Here is a 20,504-nt window from a genome sequence, read left to right as displayed (position 1 = left end):
TACTTAAGTTCAAATTTTCAAAACTGATTTTTACAACCTTAGAGTAGACTGACCTGCCACGCCCAGTGGAGCTCTTTGGCGACCCCTCTTGGGAGTCCCTGATCCCAGATTGGAAGCCACTGCTATAAGAGTTGAGGTATTGCATTGAATTTTGTATGCAGTGAGTTATGGTTGAATTAAGGGATGAATATCTGAAATTGAATCAAGCACAGAAGACTGACTTTATAAATCCCTGAAGAGAAAATTCAAATTCTTACTCTGATTGGGAAGTGCTACACACCAAGGGTCAACTGATTAAAGACCAAGCTGATTACCATTTGTCATTTGGCTGATTGCATTGGTGGTGTATCTAACCATTCACTGATAAAGTTAATTAATTAAAAAGTGCCCTACTTTGTCCCCTCTGGCTCCTTTCTTGCTCCTCATAGTTTCAATCAGACCTAGTCCACACAAAGCGCCATGTTTTTGAAAATTGAGATTTCCTCAACTGTTTACAAAAACTAGAGCCCTGCATGGGACTCTCCTCCAGCATGTGCCATCCACTCCTGCCTGCACCTGCAACAGGTGTGTAAATCCTGCCCATGTTGAATATTCAGAATAACAGACAGTGTGTTTGATTAAAGGCAATATTAACATGTTCACTAAAGAGCTGGGAGTCAGACTGATAAAACTCCTGATTATGGCTTAGTAATAGCAGTGACAAAGTAATATTTTCAGACCTTATTTACACATCATTTATCATCATTTATTTTTAAATCATACAGAGGTGGAAAGTTTGTGTGTCATAAAAACTGCAGTGCTCTTGTAGACAGTAGTTTAATCGTTACTGTATTTATGTCATGCTGTTACCATTGACATCATTAGATCTTAATGAAAAAGGCCAATTTGCATGGAAAGGTTTTTTCCCCCAGATAACTGCATAATGGCTCACCGTCTCTGCATGCCAGTGTGCATGTGCAGTGAGAGGCCAACAACACAACAAGGAGAACATTAAAGCTGTGCATTTTTACTTATTTACAAAGTTTTAGAGCACATTTTTTTGTGGAGCTTTAACAAAGAATCTCATGGCCTACCTGCCTTTTGATGCTGGCTACACAGAGACGGACCCATAATCAAACGTGTGTATGCAACCTCAGCTATCAGTGTGTGAAGAATAGCATTCCTCAGGTTGTAAGAAGTTGTTTTTACCTACTTAAAATCTTAGGTACACCTACTCTTTTAACTTAAAAAATATCTTGGATTTAAATAAGAAAGAAAAAATCTACTACTTTATTATTTACTACAAATAAGACTACATTTTTATGTAATTGAGCATCTGGTTTAGTCCACTTGTTTGGCTGCCTGACTGTTGAGCAGGGCGTGGGCCTCAAACAGCATCAAGGGAGTGATGTCATCCTTGAACTCCGTTACAGAGCTGGAACACATCGACTCTGATTGTTAACAGGCAGATCACTCTGCATCAGTGTGTGTGTGTGTGTGTGTGAATGAGAGGCTATCGCTGGTGTCTAAGTTCTCGGAATGTGTTTGCTGCAGCCCGTCATGTTCTTTGGTTTCCTTTTATTCCGCTTAGTCAGAAAATGACGGATTTATGTTCATGGGGGAAACTGCTCATTTGGAGTGTGTATGCATGAACAGATGTGTGTTATGTGTGTGTTACAGTGTAGTCTGGCCCACTGGTGATCTCATCTCAGGCATTTTGAGTCCACAAGATTGCCATGACCTCAGCTTTAGCTCCAGTAGCTTTAGGAGCGAGTCGTCATCCAGCTTCCAGATTTGTCACATGGCAACGTCTGCTCACTAGCTGTAGACCCACACATTTACTCACGCACACCCAAACACCCAGACCACTAACCTCGGCTTCTTTTCCTTCCTCTGGCTGGAGAACTTAGGCATCTGTTCCACCTTCAATTCCTGTTCTGTATGGCTTTGCTTTGCTTTATTAAGTCTCGGTGCAAGTGAAAGCTGTGGAACAAAGTTTTGGGATAGTTTGTCTGTCCAGCTCTGTTTAGTAACACTTTTTCTTTCTGATTTGATTATTGACTGCAAACAAGTGTTCTTGGATTTTAGTTTGGAAAAAAGTGCACCTTGTTAAAAAAAACCTCAAAGCTAAGATTTTGCTAGATTTGATAATCATTAAGATCTCTGAAAGCACCAAACAGCTACTGTCATTTATTGCCACTTTATTATTTAACACAGACTAATGGATTTAGAGGGGAACTCATCAGTTATGCTGTCATACTGGTGCAATGGCATGCATACTTGCTGATAACCCGTCACACATTTTGAGTTGTATCTGACATTGATTATGGTGATGGTAACGATCAATCTGGAACCAATTACATAATTGCATAACATCAGATTCACATGCATTGTGTTGGCAGAGTAGAGAGAACACAGAGGAGTAGCCATAGGAAAGAAAGAGTATGATGATAGAATAGGAACAGGAAAGAAACAACCTGCATTTTTAGAGGATGCACTTATCAGAGATGCTCTTGAAGCACAATGTGGATGTTCTTAGTTATAGTAGCTGATTTACAATGTTCTAGCACACAAACTGTTAATGTAATGGTGAAAAAAAAGAGTTCAACATCAGGTGAGGAGATCTGGATTAGCAAGGATTAGTAGCAGCTGGGACACTTGACGAGTTGCAGCTGTGACTGTCCATGAATGATGGCAGCTGTACTGAAACTTAAAGTCCCTGTAAAGTGCTATTAATCTGTATTTTAGGTTTGTTGTATATATGAACCACAAGGCCAAATTTCAGTCATGAAAATCATCTCTACAACATTAAGCTTCAAAATCATGAAAAACTAAGCAGTAATATCGGTTGTAGGATGGTGTGGGCATGTCAGCTGAAGCCACGTCCATGCTGTGCATTGTTTTTACTCCGTAATGGATGCAATGTAAAATGTTAAAAAGTGCAAAAAATTTCACCCAAATTATACCAACAAAAAAATAAAATTACTGATTTTAAAACATACTTAAAAGACTTCACTTGAAAGCTACTCAATTACAGTAAAGCTTGTAAATTTAATATGCCACTTTTCACTCCTGCAAATGCTCAAGATTGGCTTTAACTTCTCATTACTGTCAAGGACAAATACATCGTTGAGAGAATGTAATATCCTCAAATGCTGCACAAAATCCCCCTGGAATCAAGTTGGATATATAAATTCCCTATTCCCCATATTACTTGTATATAATATCTTAAAAATGCCCTCAAGGAATTTAATTACATACTGTTTACTTTTATTTATGTATCCATCTGAAAAAACAGCATCATCTCTGATTGTTTTGCCAATCTCCTCTGGCGTTACCCCTCATGTACCTGCTGTTCTGTTGTCAGCCGAAGATCACAGCAGCGCTCTATTTTTAGGGCAGTGTATTCTTCCTGTGGGAAACACTCTACGAAAGCTCAAAATTGAGTCTTTAGTAGCAGCATAAAACCGAGGCATACAGTCTGGTTAACACTTGAAGCCAAGGGGGGCACTTTAAACTCTCTGCAAGGTAAATCAGTTAAGCTCCTTTCACAAGTGCACTTTAATCCACAAATGTTCTGGCAATTTTTCACAGTAGAATCATGTGTGAACACAAGCTCAAAGTCCATCTATCACATCGATCAGCAGTTTTTCAGATAAAAATGAGCAGTGACTTGAGGTTACATCAGCCAAACCAGCTTCAGAAGATGAATCTCTGCTTTGAAGGTTTATCTGGGATGATTTAATACATTGACAATGGTGTTAGGAGATATGAGCAGCTGTAATAAAACATCACATGAGCACAGCTGGGTGGCTGTAAGACAAGATCTACAGCATCTCTGAAACCCCACAGTAAAAATCCCCGACTATTCTGTGTACATTCATATCCAAAGTCACGGATGAGAATGCAAAAATGACAGAGATTGCATAACAATCAAGTAACCATCCAAAGAATGTAGATACTTACGATACTTTTAGTGCTAGTCCATAAAATATGAATGTATCTCTTGTAATAGGAACCGTGTACTTGCTAGCATGTGTGTTGTCCTGTCTTACATATAATACTTAAAAATTGGTGTAACCTACCAGAAGCGTCAACTATTTTAGATATTGGAGCTTACCAGCAAAGTTAAAGGTCATAAGAAATGGTGGCTTTCTGGGCTTATGGATGAATACATTTTTTTAGATGTATTCATACTGGACTTAAGGAAGTATTCACATGCTTAATCTTTCTTCAACTGTTTTTCTCTTCAGACTGTGGAGTACAACATCTTTGAAGGCACAGAAGTACGTGGTGGGCCTCTTGTGGTGATCAGCCAGGGCAAGATCGTTTTGGAGGAAGGGACCCTCCACGTCACAGAGGGCTCGGGACGCTACATGGCCCGTAAACCTTTCCCTGACTACGTGTACAAGAGGATAAAAGCTCGCAGCAGGGTACAATGTTTGTCCCCTTCTAGGATGCATGGAGAGTAGCCCGTCATGTGAACAAATGGCACATTTCCCTTCTTTTAACTGTTGCTATTGTTTTCTTGAATGCAGCTTGCTGAGCTGAGAGGTGTACCCAGAGGACTGTATGATGGTCCAGTCTGTGAGGTGTCAGTGACCCCGAAAACTATGACTCCCGCCTCCTCTGCAAAGACCTCACCTGCCAAGCAGCCAAACCAGCCCGTCCGTAACCTGCACCAGTCTGGATTCAGCCTATCTGGTCAGCGCAAATCTCAGTTCTACACAATAAAATACAACAATGACTCATTAGATGTAGGGATCAGTGTCTCCTCATGTTAAAATGGCTCATAACAAGACTTACAAAGGAACATGCAGTCTTCTGCTCTATGTACCAGTATCCCTGCTCTGCTCTTCATTCCACAGACATTCATAAATTGAGCTAAGGTATGCTAAGGTCACCATTATCTTCACTCTGCACGCAGCTGCATAAAGGGCAGCATTCATGAAATGCTTTCAGAGCCTGACACAGCAGCATTTCAAATGAAATTTTGACCAAATAAATCCATCTGAACAAACTCAGCAGAAAAAGATCATCTGATGACTTATTACCATTAAATCGATACAGAGTTCAACCGAGGGGAAATACACAAGTGTGTTTCCCTGGCCTAATCTTTTTAGTCATGTGCTTTTATTTTTGTGTTTCACTGGATCTTGAAAGAATAATAATAAGCGTATAATCAATGTATAATACAAAGCAATATGTGACAATCATGATGGCCTGTCTGCAGTTTTACCTACAGATCTTGATTGAGGAGCTAAAACTACTTATGGCTGTTTGATTTGTTACAGTTCAGTGAAAATTACTGTTTTTCTTTTCCAGCAGCCTTTTACCATCATGTTTTTGAGCTATGTATACCCTCTTATTTGATATTCCTCTTCAGGAGTATTGGTGGGAACTCCAAAAAAACCATTTAATGCATGAATTTTTGAAATAGAAGGTGTTTTTTAAATCTTCAAGAAATAGTGAGGTCAATTTTATAATTACAGGCAATTTATAGAAATGTCAACTAGAGAGGGCATCATGCAGTGCTGCATCAATCTGATGAATAAATTACCAAAAAAAAAATCTGAATAAAATCTGATAAATAATAAAAATGCCCTCAAGTGGATTATCATTTACCAAAAACACCTAATGTATCAAATGAGATACAGAAAACATAAATGTAAAATTTTATAGAAATTTTGATTTTTTTATTTCAGTAGAAAGTTAAACATTTCAGTTCCAAAAAATTAGAATTTTCTGGCTATATTTTGTGTTTTCAGGCTTTAATGGGTTAAACTCTTGAATATAAGTTTTGAAGGTTGTATGTCTTTGACTTTCTGTCATGAGACAGGAAATGAGACATGCAAGTTACAGGTTGATCATTAGTTTACAGAGAAAAAGTAAGTTCACATGAAATTTTTATGAGTACAGAAAATATTTGAAATAAAACCTAAAATCAATATATGAAGATTTTAACAATAGTAATGCTCCTTAGAGTTTCAATAAATTCCAGAGCTGCCTCACATTTGTGGCCATCCATCAGCCATCTTGAATTTCAAGACATTTTTAGACACATTTACTACTTTAGCTGTTGACTTAAGGTAAAATTGAGGTGGTAAAGCACTTAATGAATAAGGTGCTTTGTTTTAAACTGTCCAAGCCTATAAAAGGATTCACCCCACTGGATGTTTTACTATTTCATAGATTTTATGAATCAGTCATGGTCAATATAATTTGGCTTTTTTGACCAAAAACCTCTTTAATGTCAAAATGAAACTCCATGTTCAAGTGGAAGACAGTTCTTTAGTATGATGAGAGCAAAATGTTGCTTCTTGGCAATCAGAAAACACACTATCCCCACTTTGAAGCACAGTGGTGGCAGCATCATGCTGTGGGGATGCTTCTTGGCAGCCGGCTCTGGAAAGCTTGTAAAGGTAGAGCACCAAATAAAGGAAAATCCTGGAGGACAATCTTATTTAGTCTGCAAGAGAAATACAGCTTAGGAGGAGGTTTATTTTACAGCAAAACAATGACTGGAAGCATACAGTGAAAGCTACACAGAAATGGTTTAAAGGGGACATATTATGCAAAATTCACTTTTTCAGGCTTTACTGGCAAAAAATATGTGCCCCTGGCCAGTCCACGATGCCCTCAAGTACCAGAAAAATCTGTTCCCTCCCCCTCTCTTTTAATCCAGCTTTCAGAAAATGTGTGACTAACAGACTGCCTCGTCCCACAGGTGCCCAGATCGACGACAACATTCCCCGCCGGAACACCCAGCGCATAGTGGCTCCACCAGGCGGCCGGGCAAACATCACCAGCCTGGGTTAGAGCATCCCTCTGAGCTGCTGAGGAGGAAACAAAGATTTGAGGAAGGACGTCCAAAAAGGAGCTGAGATGTCGATAAACCACACAGAGAGCCTTGGAGCCGAACTGGACACCCGTCAGCCTCGAACTTTCACCTCCTCCTTTGCAGCTTGTTCACGTAACCGCTCTCCACCCTGAAACCAGAACCTAGAGGACACAATTAGTAACAAAAACAACAAAAAAAGGGTCTGCCTCATAAGATGGAAAAAAATGAAAACACTCCTTATTTGAGCACTTTTGATCACATTATTTAGATTTTTTATACTGTATTATTTTCCCTACCATGTATGATTTTGATGTCTGTTTTACTGGTGTTAATAGAGGGGTTGAGAGACTGATTTATTACAGTTGGAAAAGTGGATAATTTTCACGCAGGATGTCCATTGTATTTCCTTTTTTGTGTTTTCATTTTGGAAGTAATTTAAATGGAGCATGGGTACAAAACAAAGATCGTTTTTCTTGCTTTTCTTAAGAAGGCCAAACAGTCGGTCACTTGAAGTTGAACAGTCTTACACCTTCCTTTATTTAAAACTTCCTGCAAGCTTTCTGTGAACTGTGTGCTTTCTATCGCGGCAACTGATACCAAATTTACCAGATGAAATGAGGACGGCCTTTTGATTTAAAAACTGAAGCAGCATTGCTTTTAAGGGTTGTAAACTCTCACTGTAATGGCTATCTTTAATGTTTGCACCTGTGTCTTAGTAAGAAACTACACTGCACCATTGGCAGCTGCTTGACAGTCAGTGAGGCAGAGGGAGCTTTGGCAGGTATTAAAAAGAGCCAGGCATCGGGGTATAGTTAAGAAGGAGAATTAAAAGAGAGATTAAGGAAGGAAAGAGAAAGTTTCACCTCTCCTTGCCTTATCGTCTCTTAACGCCGTCCTTTTGGAGAAGTTTGAAAAGTCTGAGGAAGGTGCATTAAAGTATGCAGCATCCCGTTTTGAAGCTTTTTTTGCATTCCTTTGACTCATAAAGGTCCAAAGTTTTTCATTGAAGCACGTGATAACCGTCCATCACCAAGCAGTGCATTTACGTACAGAATGTTTTCCTCCTCCTCCAAATGTGACCGTTTTCTACTCATCACAATCCCCCTTTCCTTTCTACTCTTTATGTGCCTGAAACCCTTAGAAGTTGTACTGATAGGTTGAGTTTTCTTGTTTTATTATTCTGTTTGAGCTGAGTGATGGATGTAAGATAAAAGAGATGTAAAATAGCCAGGATTAACCGATTCAAAGGTGCCAGATTTTGCGCTTTCATAGGGCCTGTTCTGTCTGTAGAGGCCCTGTAAAGACGATAAAACGCTCGATATCTTGAAATGTTCTAATGTTTTAGAGTTTTTAACTTGTTGTCAAACTGCTTTTTAGTGTCATTCTGTATCTAGGTGCCCGAGGGCTGAGCACTATTGATTTACGCTTGAAAGTAGACACGAGCTAATGTACTTCTGACTAGTGTGCGGTGTTGATGTGTGAGGGATGGGACACGCACAGCCGGCTCCTGTGCTGCACTATTTTCTGTTGTGGATGTGATGTCGCTCCAGGCCGTGCGGAGCGTTCATAAGCTGTGCTTCCTTTTTTAAATGATCTGGTTTTCATTAAGCCAAGCATCTGATTTCCTCTGTTAGTTCTTATGTCAACAAAGTCTTGGCTACCAATCACCATAGTCCTGCAGTCCCCCTTTTTTTCCTTATTACTCAACACAGCACAAAAAGCCTCACGCTAACTCTGACTTAGCCAGAGGCCAGTTACATAAATGTACATTAAAACTGTAAGGCTGTTTGTCAGACTGACCTTGCATTCTTTAGACTTATATGATGAGAAACAGCTCCTGCAGAAATATTAGCACAGGCGTGCAGCAGCCTCTGGTATTGTGAAATGAAGGAACTGCAGAAATGCAGAAACCTGCAATTCCTTGACAGTCCACTTGAGGCTGGCTGCTGTTTCATAGCATGAAGAGGGTTGCAAGTTGTCTGATTTGAATTTAAGAAGAATACAAGTGATGCATAATCAAGAGTACAATAAGATAGGATAAGACTCACAGAGTGAAAAATTTGTCTTAGGCTCCTCACCCATGTTCCAGCCATAGAAAACACTCAACAACATGTAGATTACTTATTAGAAACACTCTGACATCAGACATTGAGTACCAATAGATAATTACTGTTAAAACTTAGAATATAAAAACCATTATGTTCTCAGAGTAGCAGTGTAAAAATGCAAGAGAAATCACAGTCCAGTCCATTGCCCTAGCTGCCTTATTAAATAGCTGTATTTACACAGAAATAAACAAATGTTTAAACCTGTTTGGACCATGGTGGGGAACCCAGAACCTCTTACCAGAGTACAGCAGTTCATTCTCTGGATGTAAAACACAAGATTCATCATTTACAATCTTAGTAGCCTGTCTGAAAGCAAATTAAAAATAGTCTGCATGCATGTGTGATTCTTTACCTCCTATTATTTTCCATGCAGCGTGAATCAGTTGCATCATTTTTATTTCAACTGCATAGACAACTTTCCAAACCTTGCTGTGATACCGCACCTGATTAGGCTGGTTGATATTTCTGTGAGCTAGCTAGTTGTACCTGTTTGCCAGGAGTCTGAATGCCCTCTTTGCTGGTGGACCCTAAATTTGTGTGAGAAGTGTTTTCATTATGCTGCAGATTGGCCTCAGAATATAGCTTGAGTAACCAAATGGCTCACACTCAGACTTTGCCTGATACTTATTTTAGGGTAAAGCACTAAAAGAAACTAGGGGTAGACCCATTAACAGCCTGGCTGATTATTGGTACTTAGTTTTGCTGATAATATGTCTTCTACTCTGGCTTTGCTTTCACTCTCTACAGCAGGGGTGTCCAAACTATGGCCCAGGGACCAAATGCAGCCTGCAGATCTTGTTTCAACACAAAAGATGATGCATTACTGGCAGTAAGTGAAAAAATCTGCTTAGGGAGAAAGAGAAATATACTTGTTTGGTGTCTTGAAAAGAGAAAAGATTACATCTGGATAGTCTAGTTTTAATTAGTGGAAAGCAACAATGTTTTATGTAACTGGCCCCTGCATGATTCACATACAGACATGTAAAGATTCTGAAATTATACATTACCTTGTTGGTTTTCCCCCTCTGATCTAACAGGACGCCTCTAGAACAGTGATCATTAACTGGGGGCCACATCAGGCCCCCCCAAAGCTTCCCATCTGGCCCTTATAAGAATATTTCATAGAAAAACAAGTTTTTCAGGGTATTTTTTTGTCTTTATATCCCTAAAGCTATTAAATCAATGCAAAAAAAGGATCAATATTGAAACAGTCTCATCAGGAATGACTTATGTTTGACCCATTTTCACGATGCATGATAAACTCATCATTCAAGACCTGATTCAACTTCAGTTTTTCTGTCAACTTTCCACTTCAGGCTCTTGGTGCGTGCCATTTTTCATGAAAATTAAATGTTAAAATATCTCAATTGCTTCCTTTTGGCTGGCTAGAGTAAAGGCCATAGGGGCTGATCTTTATTCTGATGCCTTAAAACTGAAGGAAAAACAAATAATAATACAATAATATGTTAGACCAAAACATTTTTAAATTGTATTCATTTTGAAGTCTGACCCCCATGGTGTCTGACCAAACAAAATGTGGCCCATGTATATAAATGTAGTGGATGACCCTTGCTCCAGAGGATAAAGTCTGCCAGTGTATCAAATTGTAAATATATTTAAAGAATCCAAAGCAGAAGGGAAGTAACACATGCATGTCAAAGATGAAAAGAGAGAGCTGAAATATGATCGCTACAGCAAATTACTCATCACATAACGAGTCAGAAGTGGGACATTTGATCACTCCTGTCCATTACTTTAGTCATTAGAAAGTTTCTCATCTATCATGTGACCTTCACTACATTTTTCACCACTGTCACTTTCATTTTAGGCGGGAATCTTTGTGGGTAAAGTCCACTAATATAGTTTGGCAGCAGGCGTCACCCTCATGAGAGTAACTTGTGTTTTTCCTTCCTTTCACTTTCCCTCTGTCTCTCCCTTTCCCTCTTGCTCCTGCTAATTCTCATTCATCCCCTCTCCCTCCCTCCTTTGGCTCTTTTGTTGTTTCTGGCTGTTACCACGGCGACAGCCCCCCTCCACTCGCACAGGGTTCTGCTTTTTTGTTTGTCATGGCAACGCTTGTCAGATTGGAGGTTGCCATTAGCAACTCATCCTGACCCGGTGCTATTAGTGGAGCTAAGCGCCTGCACATTCACATACACAGACTCGCCAACAGACAGCTTTTATAATTATTCTGTTTAATCCTGCAGACTCCTCGCCATACATACCTAATTTTCACACTTAATGGGTGTTACAGAACCCTCGTCGTGTCCCATACCTCTCCTATCACACACACTTATACTCCTTTAATGCTCTGTCAGCTTGGACGCTTTTCTATGCCATATTATGCTAATGATATATGAGTGATATGTATGTACGCAATGTGCTGCAGACTGAGAGGAGCTTCCTTCTGTTCTAAGGGTTGCTAATGCTGATGTTGAACTCCTCCTTACCCCTCTGAATCCTCTCGTTCCCCCCTCTGTAAGCACCCCCCCACCCTCCCTTTGTGAAAGTGAAACCGTGTGATGGTATTTGTCTCGGTGGCTGTGGGGTTTCTGGGATGCTTGCTCACTGTGGAAAAAGAAGTGTCAAATCCCACGGATGGTGATGTAAAAAAAAAACCCAAGAACTTCAAAGAATAAAAAAAGAGAAAAAAAGGGAACAGTGTCTCTTTTGTGGCTGACTTTCATGTTTAGTGTAAGAGGCCGTCTGTAAGTCATGAAATATATAAGAGCAAGAGACGGAACATGAAGAAAGATTTGTAGTCAAAACAGAAACGCCATTATTTGAGATGACAGTTTGGTTTGGCCTGGAGACGACCACTTGTGATGTGGTTTGTAGGAAGAATTTTATGCATCAAAAGTTCAAACTGACTTCACGAAATCCTTAATATTCTCACCGTATTAATGACAGGCTTCTGCACAGAAGCTCCTTTGTGGTGACTGAAAACTTAAATCTGTTATCAGCTGTGATAGGATTCTTTCTTCACAGTCTAAAACTGAGTAAAAGACATGAAAGCCACAGGAAAATCATCAAAGACTTACTCTAAAGTTGGCCTGCAATGATATTCATCCCCTCCAGCCTATTGGTGCTTGTAGTGTCACAATTAGTGAGTGCAGTGAATGTGTTTTAAGTCATTCTAGTAGTATCTGGAAGGTCCAGTATTCCTGGCTACCATTGCACCATAAAGTCAAAAGAACACTCTAAGCAACTCAGAGAAAAGGCACTGAACATTCCCAGGAGTTCACTTAAATCCATCATCAAGAAATTGGAGGGATATGGGACATGTGTAAATCTGCCTAGATCAGACCTTCCTCTCAAACTGAGTGACGGTGCAAGAAGGAGACAAATGAGAGAGGCCACCAAGACACCTATGAAAGGGCAGAGCCTTTGAAAAAAAAACTCGGAGGGTGATTGGATGAACGTCTGTCTGTCACATCTCTACGGGCCAATCAGAGCGACAAAACATGGGACGTCGTCACCGCTACCGACGTGAACATCTGAGGAATAAACTCCATATAGAACTGCATAATGCAAACCATGGCGAATATAGACATGTCAGAACATGACTTTTGTCGTTTTTGAAAAGAAAACAACTCAATGTGGTTCTTTGTTCTTCTTTTAAAGAAGAAATGTCATCAAGTTCTGATAAAAGTGGCGCTTTAGCAGCAAACACTCTAATGTCCTCCTCCATAACGGCACTGGCCTCTTGTTGCTGCTTGCTTACGTCACGACTCTGCCACACCCGAAAGTACTGCCCCTCATCGCTGGTTGGTCCTGTCACTTTCTATCCGGGCCCAAATGGCTCAGACGGGAGCTTTGCAAGATGGATTCACCAGTGAGAAACAAGGAAATGGGCGTATCCATCTACTTTGCAAGGTTAGGAGACTCCATGGTCAAGTGGAAGAAACTTTTTTGGTCTGATGAGACTAAAATGGTGCTTTCATCCTTACAAGATGCTATGTTTGGCAGCCACCAAACACTGCACACATCTCCCCCATTGTGAAGCAGGGTGGTGGCAGCATCATGCTGTGGGATGCCTCTCAGCAGTCGGCCCTGAAAGGCTTATAAAGGTAAAGGGTAAAAGAATATGGCAAAATATAGGAAAGTCCTAGAGGACAATCTTATTCAATCTGCAAACTATGGCTTAGGAAAAGCAAGAGCAAAAGCTACACAGAAATGGTTTAAAGACAGCAAGGTGAATTTTCTGGAAAGGCTGAGTCAAAGCACAGACTTCAATCCAATACAGAATTTGTGGCTGGACTTGAAAAGGGCCAATCAAGGTCCATGTGCATCCTGGCGGAGCTGTGCCCATCTGCCAATCACTCATATTCACACACCACTGTGCTATTGGGAGTAATTTGGCATTCAGTGTCTTACCCAAGGACACTCTGACATGTACAGACGGAGCCAGAGTTCAATCATCCGATCATTGACTTGAGAAATTACCCATTCTACCAGCTGCTGCAGCAAACCCAAGCATACATATAAGTGACAAGTTTTTGAATGAAAGAAATTTATTTCAGTTCACTTGCACAAACTAAAGCAGTCTAAACCTGTCTCCTTTGGTTCATGTCTTAAAAGCCCTTGTGTTTCTGTAGGCTGTCTTTATCGCCTCTAAAGTTGCACTATTGATCAGAGGTTACATGCTTGCTTTAGCATCAAAATGGTATGAAAGCATGGTCAGGACTTCTTATGTTTCATATAACCCAGGAATTCACAACAGATAGAAATGTCGAAAGAAATCAAGTGTTGCTTTTCCTCTTGCTTACTATGAAATATCTGGAATTTTGCAATATGTTGGCTGTAAATGCTCAAGCACGAGATGCAGATTTAAAACTAAAATCCTCTGCTCTGCTTGTAGCTCCAGCATACTCCAGAATTATGGTTGCTTTATAATGAAGCAGAACCTGTAAGTCAGTTCCATCAGTCAACTCGAGATACACTGATCACATTCAACTTCTATCATTGTCACATTCTTTAAAAAATAAATCCCTCCACCCCTGCATCCACCTGGAGGCTCAAATGAGGTTATATCATCACTAATTTAAATTCCTGCACATAAATGTGCTAGGAGTTGGAGCCTAGATGCCAAACTTGTATTGTTTTGCATTTAAGAAAATAAATATATAAACATGAGTTGTCTGACTCAACTTAGAGTTGGTGCTACTGTAGCCCAAGTCTCATTGTATATTTGTTTATTTTCATAGGACTTTATTGTCAGACTTGAACTAAATTTCAAAGATGCAACAAATGAAATAAAAACTGTTGTAGCTGACATGTTATCCAACCAAAACAAAAGCTTGTAAAAGGAAGAAAAAAAATCAAACAATGCTGATGCAAGGCTCACATCCACAAGGTCTCCCTTTGAAAAGGTACAAGATGTTAAGACTTAATGAAGAAATGATGAACACAAACTTCTTCTTTACAAAATAAAAGCCTAGACTCCCTTCTCTCTCAGCTGTACTCACCTTGTAATTCATTTATTGAAGTATCTTGAAAAGACTTTTCAATACTGTCAGCAAAACAAGAAACACTTTCTTGAGGCTTTCATTGTGGCGCTGAACTGAATGGTTTATGTTTCATAACGGCTGCAGATGATTTTAAGAGCCAGAGGCATCACCTCAGCAGTGATATGAATGGTGATGGCACAAAAAACAAACTAAAGTTTTAAGTCTTAATTCTGAGTATAAAACTGACTTGTAATTTCCAGGTGTGGTGAAATTGGCTGCTGGTAGCTGCGGGGCATTCTTGAGTCACACTCTCCTTTCTTTAAGTCAACCAGGCCAACTGAGGCTTTCATGTGCACTTACATGTGTAACTGTTTCCTTTAAAAGTCTAAAACATGAGGCATCCTGGAAGGGATGAATTGCATACAAGTGTGAGTGTCTTCTTCCTCTTATCCTCATGCTGCTTAACCTTTTATGCCTTCACCACTGGCTGGACACTTCAGTAGCACAGCATGCACTTTCACTGAACACATCACAAACCAAGGATGCATTGATTGTTCCTCCACTAGGTGGCAGTGCTGCCTTGTTCACTCACCACTCTTTGCTTCTTTTGAAACATTCATGAGGGATATCCTCATTATTTCAGTGGTATATTAGTCTGGTGGCACATCTTCATTTCCTGCACATGAACATGGCCTGATGATAAAATCCTTCATGCTTAAATATATGCTGTGTTCATAATTTATTTTACAACATCCATTGTGCAGAAATAAACAGCCATCACCTACTAACCTGTAAGACCTGTTACCTGCAGCATTCAGGTGAAAATCTGCCGTTTCCTGCCTTTTAATGCTGACTAATAATGACTTCTTCTGATGCTGTAATAAAAAGATCAACTATTCACTGAGTACAAGTATATATTTGAGAATTTATTAAATCAAAGCAAAATTTGTATTTACTTAATCTACAGTGGTTTACTGACTTCATTGTTGCTTTCATTTCAGGATTAAAGTGAGAGAAGCAAAACTCCAGCTTTCCTGTTTTTCCACTTGGAGAGATAAGCCTCTTACACACATAAATACATAATTTAATAGTATATACTTTGCTCTGTTTTGTTGATCAGGATTATTTCTTGCCTCAGACTAGATTTCCACGGCACATGCACAGTGTCTGTCTCAGTTTTGTGCCTCAGCAGTAAATCACCTTATGGCTGTGCTTGTGAAAAATAATGCACTACAGAGCCCTCTAGTGGAGGCTTTTTGTTAAGACAGCTCAATTTCATGGCTCAATAAATTAACTTGTAAAAAACAACTTTATTCGTAGAGTATATTTTAAACCAAATAGGACTGACTAAAGTGCTTTCCAAGAGGAACAAATTCAATGAATCTTAAAGATAATATGTATGTTTGACCTCGGTGTTTCAGCTGGAGCGGAAACATGGGAAAGTTCATCTACAGTGCATTCAGGAAATATTCAGATCTCCTTCACTTTTATCAATTTTCCTTATGTTGCAGACTCATGCTACAGTTGAAAAAAAAATACCATTAATCTACACTCAGTACCCCATCATCACAATGTGAAAACAGTATTTTAGAATTTTTTGCAAGTTTATTAAAAATAAGAAAAACTGAAAAATCACATTGACATAAGGATTCAGACCCTTTGCAAAAACACTTGAAATTTAGCTCAGGTGAGATGTTTCTACACCTTGATTGGAGTCCACCTGTGGTAAATTAAATTGATTTGACATGATTTGGAAAGGCATGCTCCTCTCTATAGAAGGACAATGCATATCAGAGAAATAAACAAGCTATGAGGTCAAAGGAACTGCCTGCACAACTCAGAGACTGGATTGTTGCAAGGCACAGATTTGAGGGAGGCTACAGAAGAGTTCTGTTGCACTGAAAGTTCCCAAGAACACAGTGGCCTCCATGATTCCCAAATGAAAGAAGTTTGGCACAACCAAGACTCTTCCAAGAGCTGGTCACCTGGCCAAACTGAGCAATCAAGGAAAAAAAGGCCTTCGTAAGAGAGGCGACCATGGTCACTGACTGCGCTTCAGAGATCCTGTGTGGTGATGGAAGGACAAACATCACTGCAGCCCTCCATCAATCTGAGCCTATGGCAGAGTGGTTAGACAGAAACCTCTCCTTAATGCAAAACAATGAAAGCCCACTTGGAGTTTGCAAAATAATGTGAAAGCCAAGCTGGCTTTAAGTTAAGAGTCTTATCACATGATACTTTTACTGTGACTGATCAATAAAGGATGGTGTGGTTCTAGCCCAGAGTCATCACATTATCATTATCATCTGGACTGGGGATATTTCTGTAAACTGGGGTTGTCTAACCATTGTTTCCAGTTTGGTTTCTCATACATTTTTGACTTTATACTGTCTTTTAAAAGCTGAATTTTTGAGTTTATGACTTCTAAAACCTGGAAATTACAAGTATAGTTAATGGATCTTCTTTGACAACGTCAGAACAGACCGGACTCTGCACCCCTCTTAAGATCTTTGGCAACCCCCATAGGGGTGCCTAGGCCCCAGATTAGGAACCACTGTGTTACACAATCAAGATTAAACTGATTTATACTCAAATTAAATTTTCTTTGCTGTCCTGTTCAGATGCAGATTAAGAAAAGCATACAAAGGGAAATTATGGCACTTTTTTTTTACAACTGTCCTGCAGAGACAATCAAAAATACCTCATTTATAATTAGTAACCAAAGAATGTTTTTGCTGGACAACAAATATGGGGGAGTTACTAGAGTTCATTAAACAGGGATTATTTACTTTTAAGTAGAAATCCAATGTTATGGATAAGCTTTTAAATGCCTGCAGACCTGAAAACAGAAGTTTCAGCAGTGGATTGCTGCCTGCAAGCTAGTTCAGGCAGACTAGTCAAGCTGTGCTGATTTCACACTTAACATGCATCCAACCACCAGACAAACATCCTCCTAATTATTGGTCTATTTAAGATATTTGGTCTCTCTCTCTGCTCTCCTATTGGCAGCTCTGCCTGCATCAGTTGTGCGCTTTTGTTTTCAACACACCAGCATGCACCTGTAGGTTCTGACTTGGGCTATCTCAACACACTGCTGCAAACATTTGAATCTTTACAGACATGACTTCTCTGACCGCTCTGCCCTCACATGTTTGGGCATTCAACACTGTTTTGTTAGAATGAAGAATTCTGAAAATATATCTTATTTTTTTTTTTGTGCTTGTGTGTAAAGAAGTAGTACGGGGTGCTAATTTCTTGACACAATGTCAATGTTTAAATAGATGTTTGTTTGGCACAACACTGCTTCTGCACCGTTTGCTCCATTTCGATTTAAGTGGAACCCTCGAGCTGTCCTGATTGTGTTTGCGCTTTCATACCAGATGGAGCCGCTGACCTTTGGACAAATGTACTGACCTTTTCAAGCTCAGTCTGGCTTTTAGAAATGAGTCCAAACATATTTTTTTAAATAGTTTTTGCTTGTTTACTGCCTGAAATCCAACTACGCCTTCAATACCAAGCACAGTACCCTTTCTACCAGCTTTTGTGATAAAACCTTCACTGCACTACTGATGAAACCAAGACCTTTGGAGCATCACAGAGTAAAAAATACTTTGACAGTTCTAAAAGACACTCTATACCCACACAATGTGAGAATAGAAGAAATATGTGCTGATGAAGTCAAGAAAAATCTGTATGAGCCATGAAAGTAGGCTCAGTATAAATCATGACAGCTGACTGCTTTTAAAACAAATAAGAGAAAATAAAGCATCTTTAACAAAATACACCGCTGGACCACAACCCCAACAGGGACTGTGATGACACTCTATTCAAATGCATGTGATTTAATTTGGAGTAGACCCCCTTTAACAGCTGTAACAGCCTCCACTATTCTTGGAGTGTTTCTGTGGTAATTTGTGACCATTCATTCTGTACATTCTCACAATGTCCGCTCCAGTTCATCCCAAAGGTGCTCCATGGGGTTGAGGTCAGGGCTCTGTGTGGGCCAGTCAAGAACTTCCACACCAAACTCATCAAACTGTGTCTTTATAGTCCTTGCTTTGTGCACTGAGACACAGTCATGTTGGAGCAGAAATGGCCTCCTCAAACTGTTGGTTTGGGGAAAGTTTAAGCTTGTTGAGGATGCTGCCTGGGGCAGAAACTGTCAATAGTTGTGCGGGGGGAATTTCAAAATAAAAGCATATTAGCGATTTAGACCGATGTTTTGACTTTCGATTGTTCTGAATGGATCATCTGTTAGCTCCGCCCACTGAAAAAGAAATAGGTTCACACCTTAAATAATTTAATATGAGAGGTTATCATGACTGTGGCCTGAAGTCTAGATTGTGGCGTGTTCATGGATCATCTAATGCAGGGGTTTTCAAAGTGTGGGAGAGTGAGCCCCCCCCCCCAAGAGAAAATTATTCACCCACCCCATAAGATTCAGGTTGAAAAAAACTTAAACAGCCATATTTCCAAATATTCATTTCAAATTTTAAGCATTTTTATATCTTTGATATTTTGGTCAGCAAATGCTCTTAAACATCTGTCTTTCCCAGGCAATCAGTTATTTGGTTTCAGTAATGAATTTATTGCCAATACTCCCTGATTATTATGCTCTATGCTCTTATTTAGTGGGAACTAGAAGTTTTCATCCGTACATTTGATGCAGGATTGCATAACAGCAGACCATCCTCCACCTCCAGCCTTTCCTGGTACTTGCTTTTGATCAGTGACCGAAATTCCTTTCAAGTCCTGTTAAAATTCCCCTAGTTTGGTCACTAGACTTTGTGCTCATTCTTCAGATGATCCCAAGGTTTACAAAGCCTCATGCTGTCATTAGATTTTACATCTTTTCAAATTAAACACTGTGACTTGAGCATCATCGGGATCAATGCAACAAAATCCTATCTTGAATTGCTGACTCTATTTCATAGTCCTTAAAGTAACTATAAGTCTATTCATTTTGCTCCATGCACAGCAGAAGTTAGCAGAAGTTCTGCAACTCCTCTGAAGTTCTGTGGTGCCCCCCAGGGGAGGCACACCTTACACTTTGAAAACTGCTGATCTAATGGATTAAGAATATCTCCATTAGTTTAACAAACTAGGGAGCCCCCAAACAGCATCTTGCATAGGGCCCCCACAGAGCTAGAAACAGCCCTGACTGCCATGCAGTGTTAAAGGCAATGCACATGGTGTATACAAGTTAAAAAAATGTTTTTTTTTTGTTTTTTTTTTTTAATAAATGAGCATCAACAATGAAACAACCAAATATTAATGTAAGATCTTTCATCATCAACATCAATTAAATTGTGTTCACAGTGAATAAAGACCAAAGTACCAAGAGCTGGGTCACTCACAAAATCCCCCAAAATCCCAGAAGTAGACCAGGACAGTGCAAACCAACTGTAGTTGGGAGATTTATTCTATCAATGGGGGCAACAGTGGAGAACAGTCTAAGTGCATAGTGTTCTCTAAAGAACAGGGTCTTTACTTTTTTCTTGAAAGTGGGGAGGGACTCTGTGAATCAAAGGAGTTCGGGTCTTAGATACATTGATATGATGCACTGGGATGCATCTTCAGTGATGTTCCTGGGGTCATTAGGGGTTTCGGGTCCTTCAACATCATACCCTCTCGCCCAGGTGACCCAGCTGGGGTGATCAAGTCCCAGCTTGCATCCCAGCAGCAACAAGCCAAGGGTCTCCCCTCTTTATCCAAAGCCACCTTGTAGCTTTTTCTGCAGCCTCTGTGATGGTGCGTAAGACTCCCCTCTTTGTGGCTCCGTTCACACCCAGCACTGTCAGTGCTTTACAGAGGGATTGCCCCAGGAAACCGTGATGTCTGCATTCGTCCACCAGCTCCTGGTATTTGCTCATTTTCCTCTCATGGGTCTCCTCCATGCGTTCCTCCCATGGCACGGTGAGTTCACACATGATGACGTTCTTGGTGGAATCTGAGGAGATGACCAGGTGTGTAGGCGATGTGTTTGGGGAATTTCAGCTGTCTGCCGAGGTCCACTTGTAGCTGCCAGTCATAGCTGGGTAATTCATTCCACCATCAGGGGACAACAGAAGAGTCGAGTTAGTGACTTAGTAGCCTGATGTGCTGAAAGTACAAGGTGCCTTTCAC

At 40.0% G+C, this 20,504-nt stretch overlaps 1 protein-coding gene across 2 annotated transcripts in view; it reads left to right on the top strand.

Annotated features, from left to right (window-relative positions):
* The window catches only part of dpysl2b (dihydropyrimidinase like 2b), a 50,278-nt gene extending 38,676 nt beyond the window's left edge, over positions 1-11,602 (top strand). For both annotated transcript variants that reach the window (XM_041810712.1, XM_041810713.1), the window contains exons 12-14: positions 4,233-4,412; positions 4,518-4,683; positions 6,707-11,602. In XM_041810712.1, coding sequence (XP_041666646.1) covers positions 4,233-4,412; positions 4,518-4,683; positions 6,707-6,798 — 438 coding nt within the window. In that variant the 3' untranslated portion in view covers positions 6,799-11,602. The remainder of the gene's footprint in view (positions 1-4,232; positions 4,413-4,517; positions 4,684-6,706) is intronic.
* Positions 11,603-20,504: the final 8,902 nt, after the last annotated feature.

Source organism: Cheilinus undulatus, linkage group 17 (assembly GCF_018320785.1).
Source record: "Cheilinus undulatus linkage group 17, ASM1832078v1, whole genome shotgun sequence".
Lineage (NCBI taxonomy): Eukaryota > Metazoa > Chordata > Actinopteri > Labriformes > Labridae > Cheilinus > Cheilinus undulatus.
Note: the sequence above shows the minus strand (reverse complement) of the source record. Positions and strands in the feature narration are given on the sequence as shown.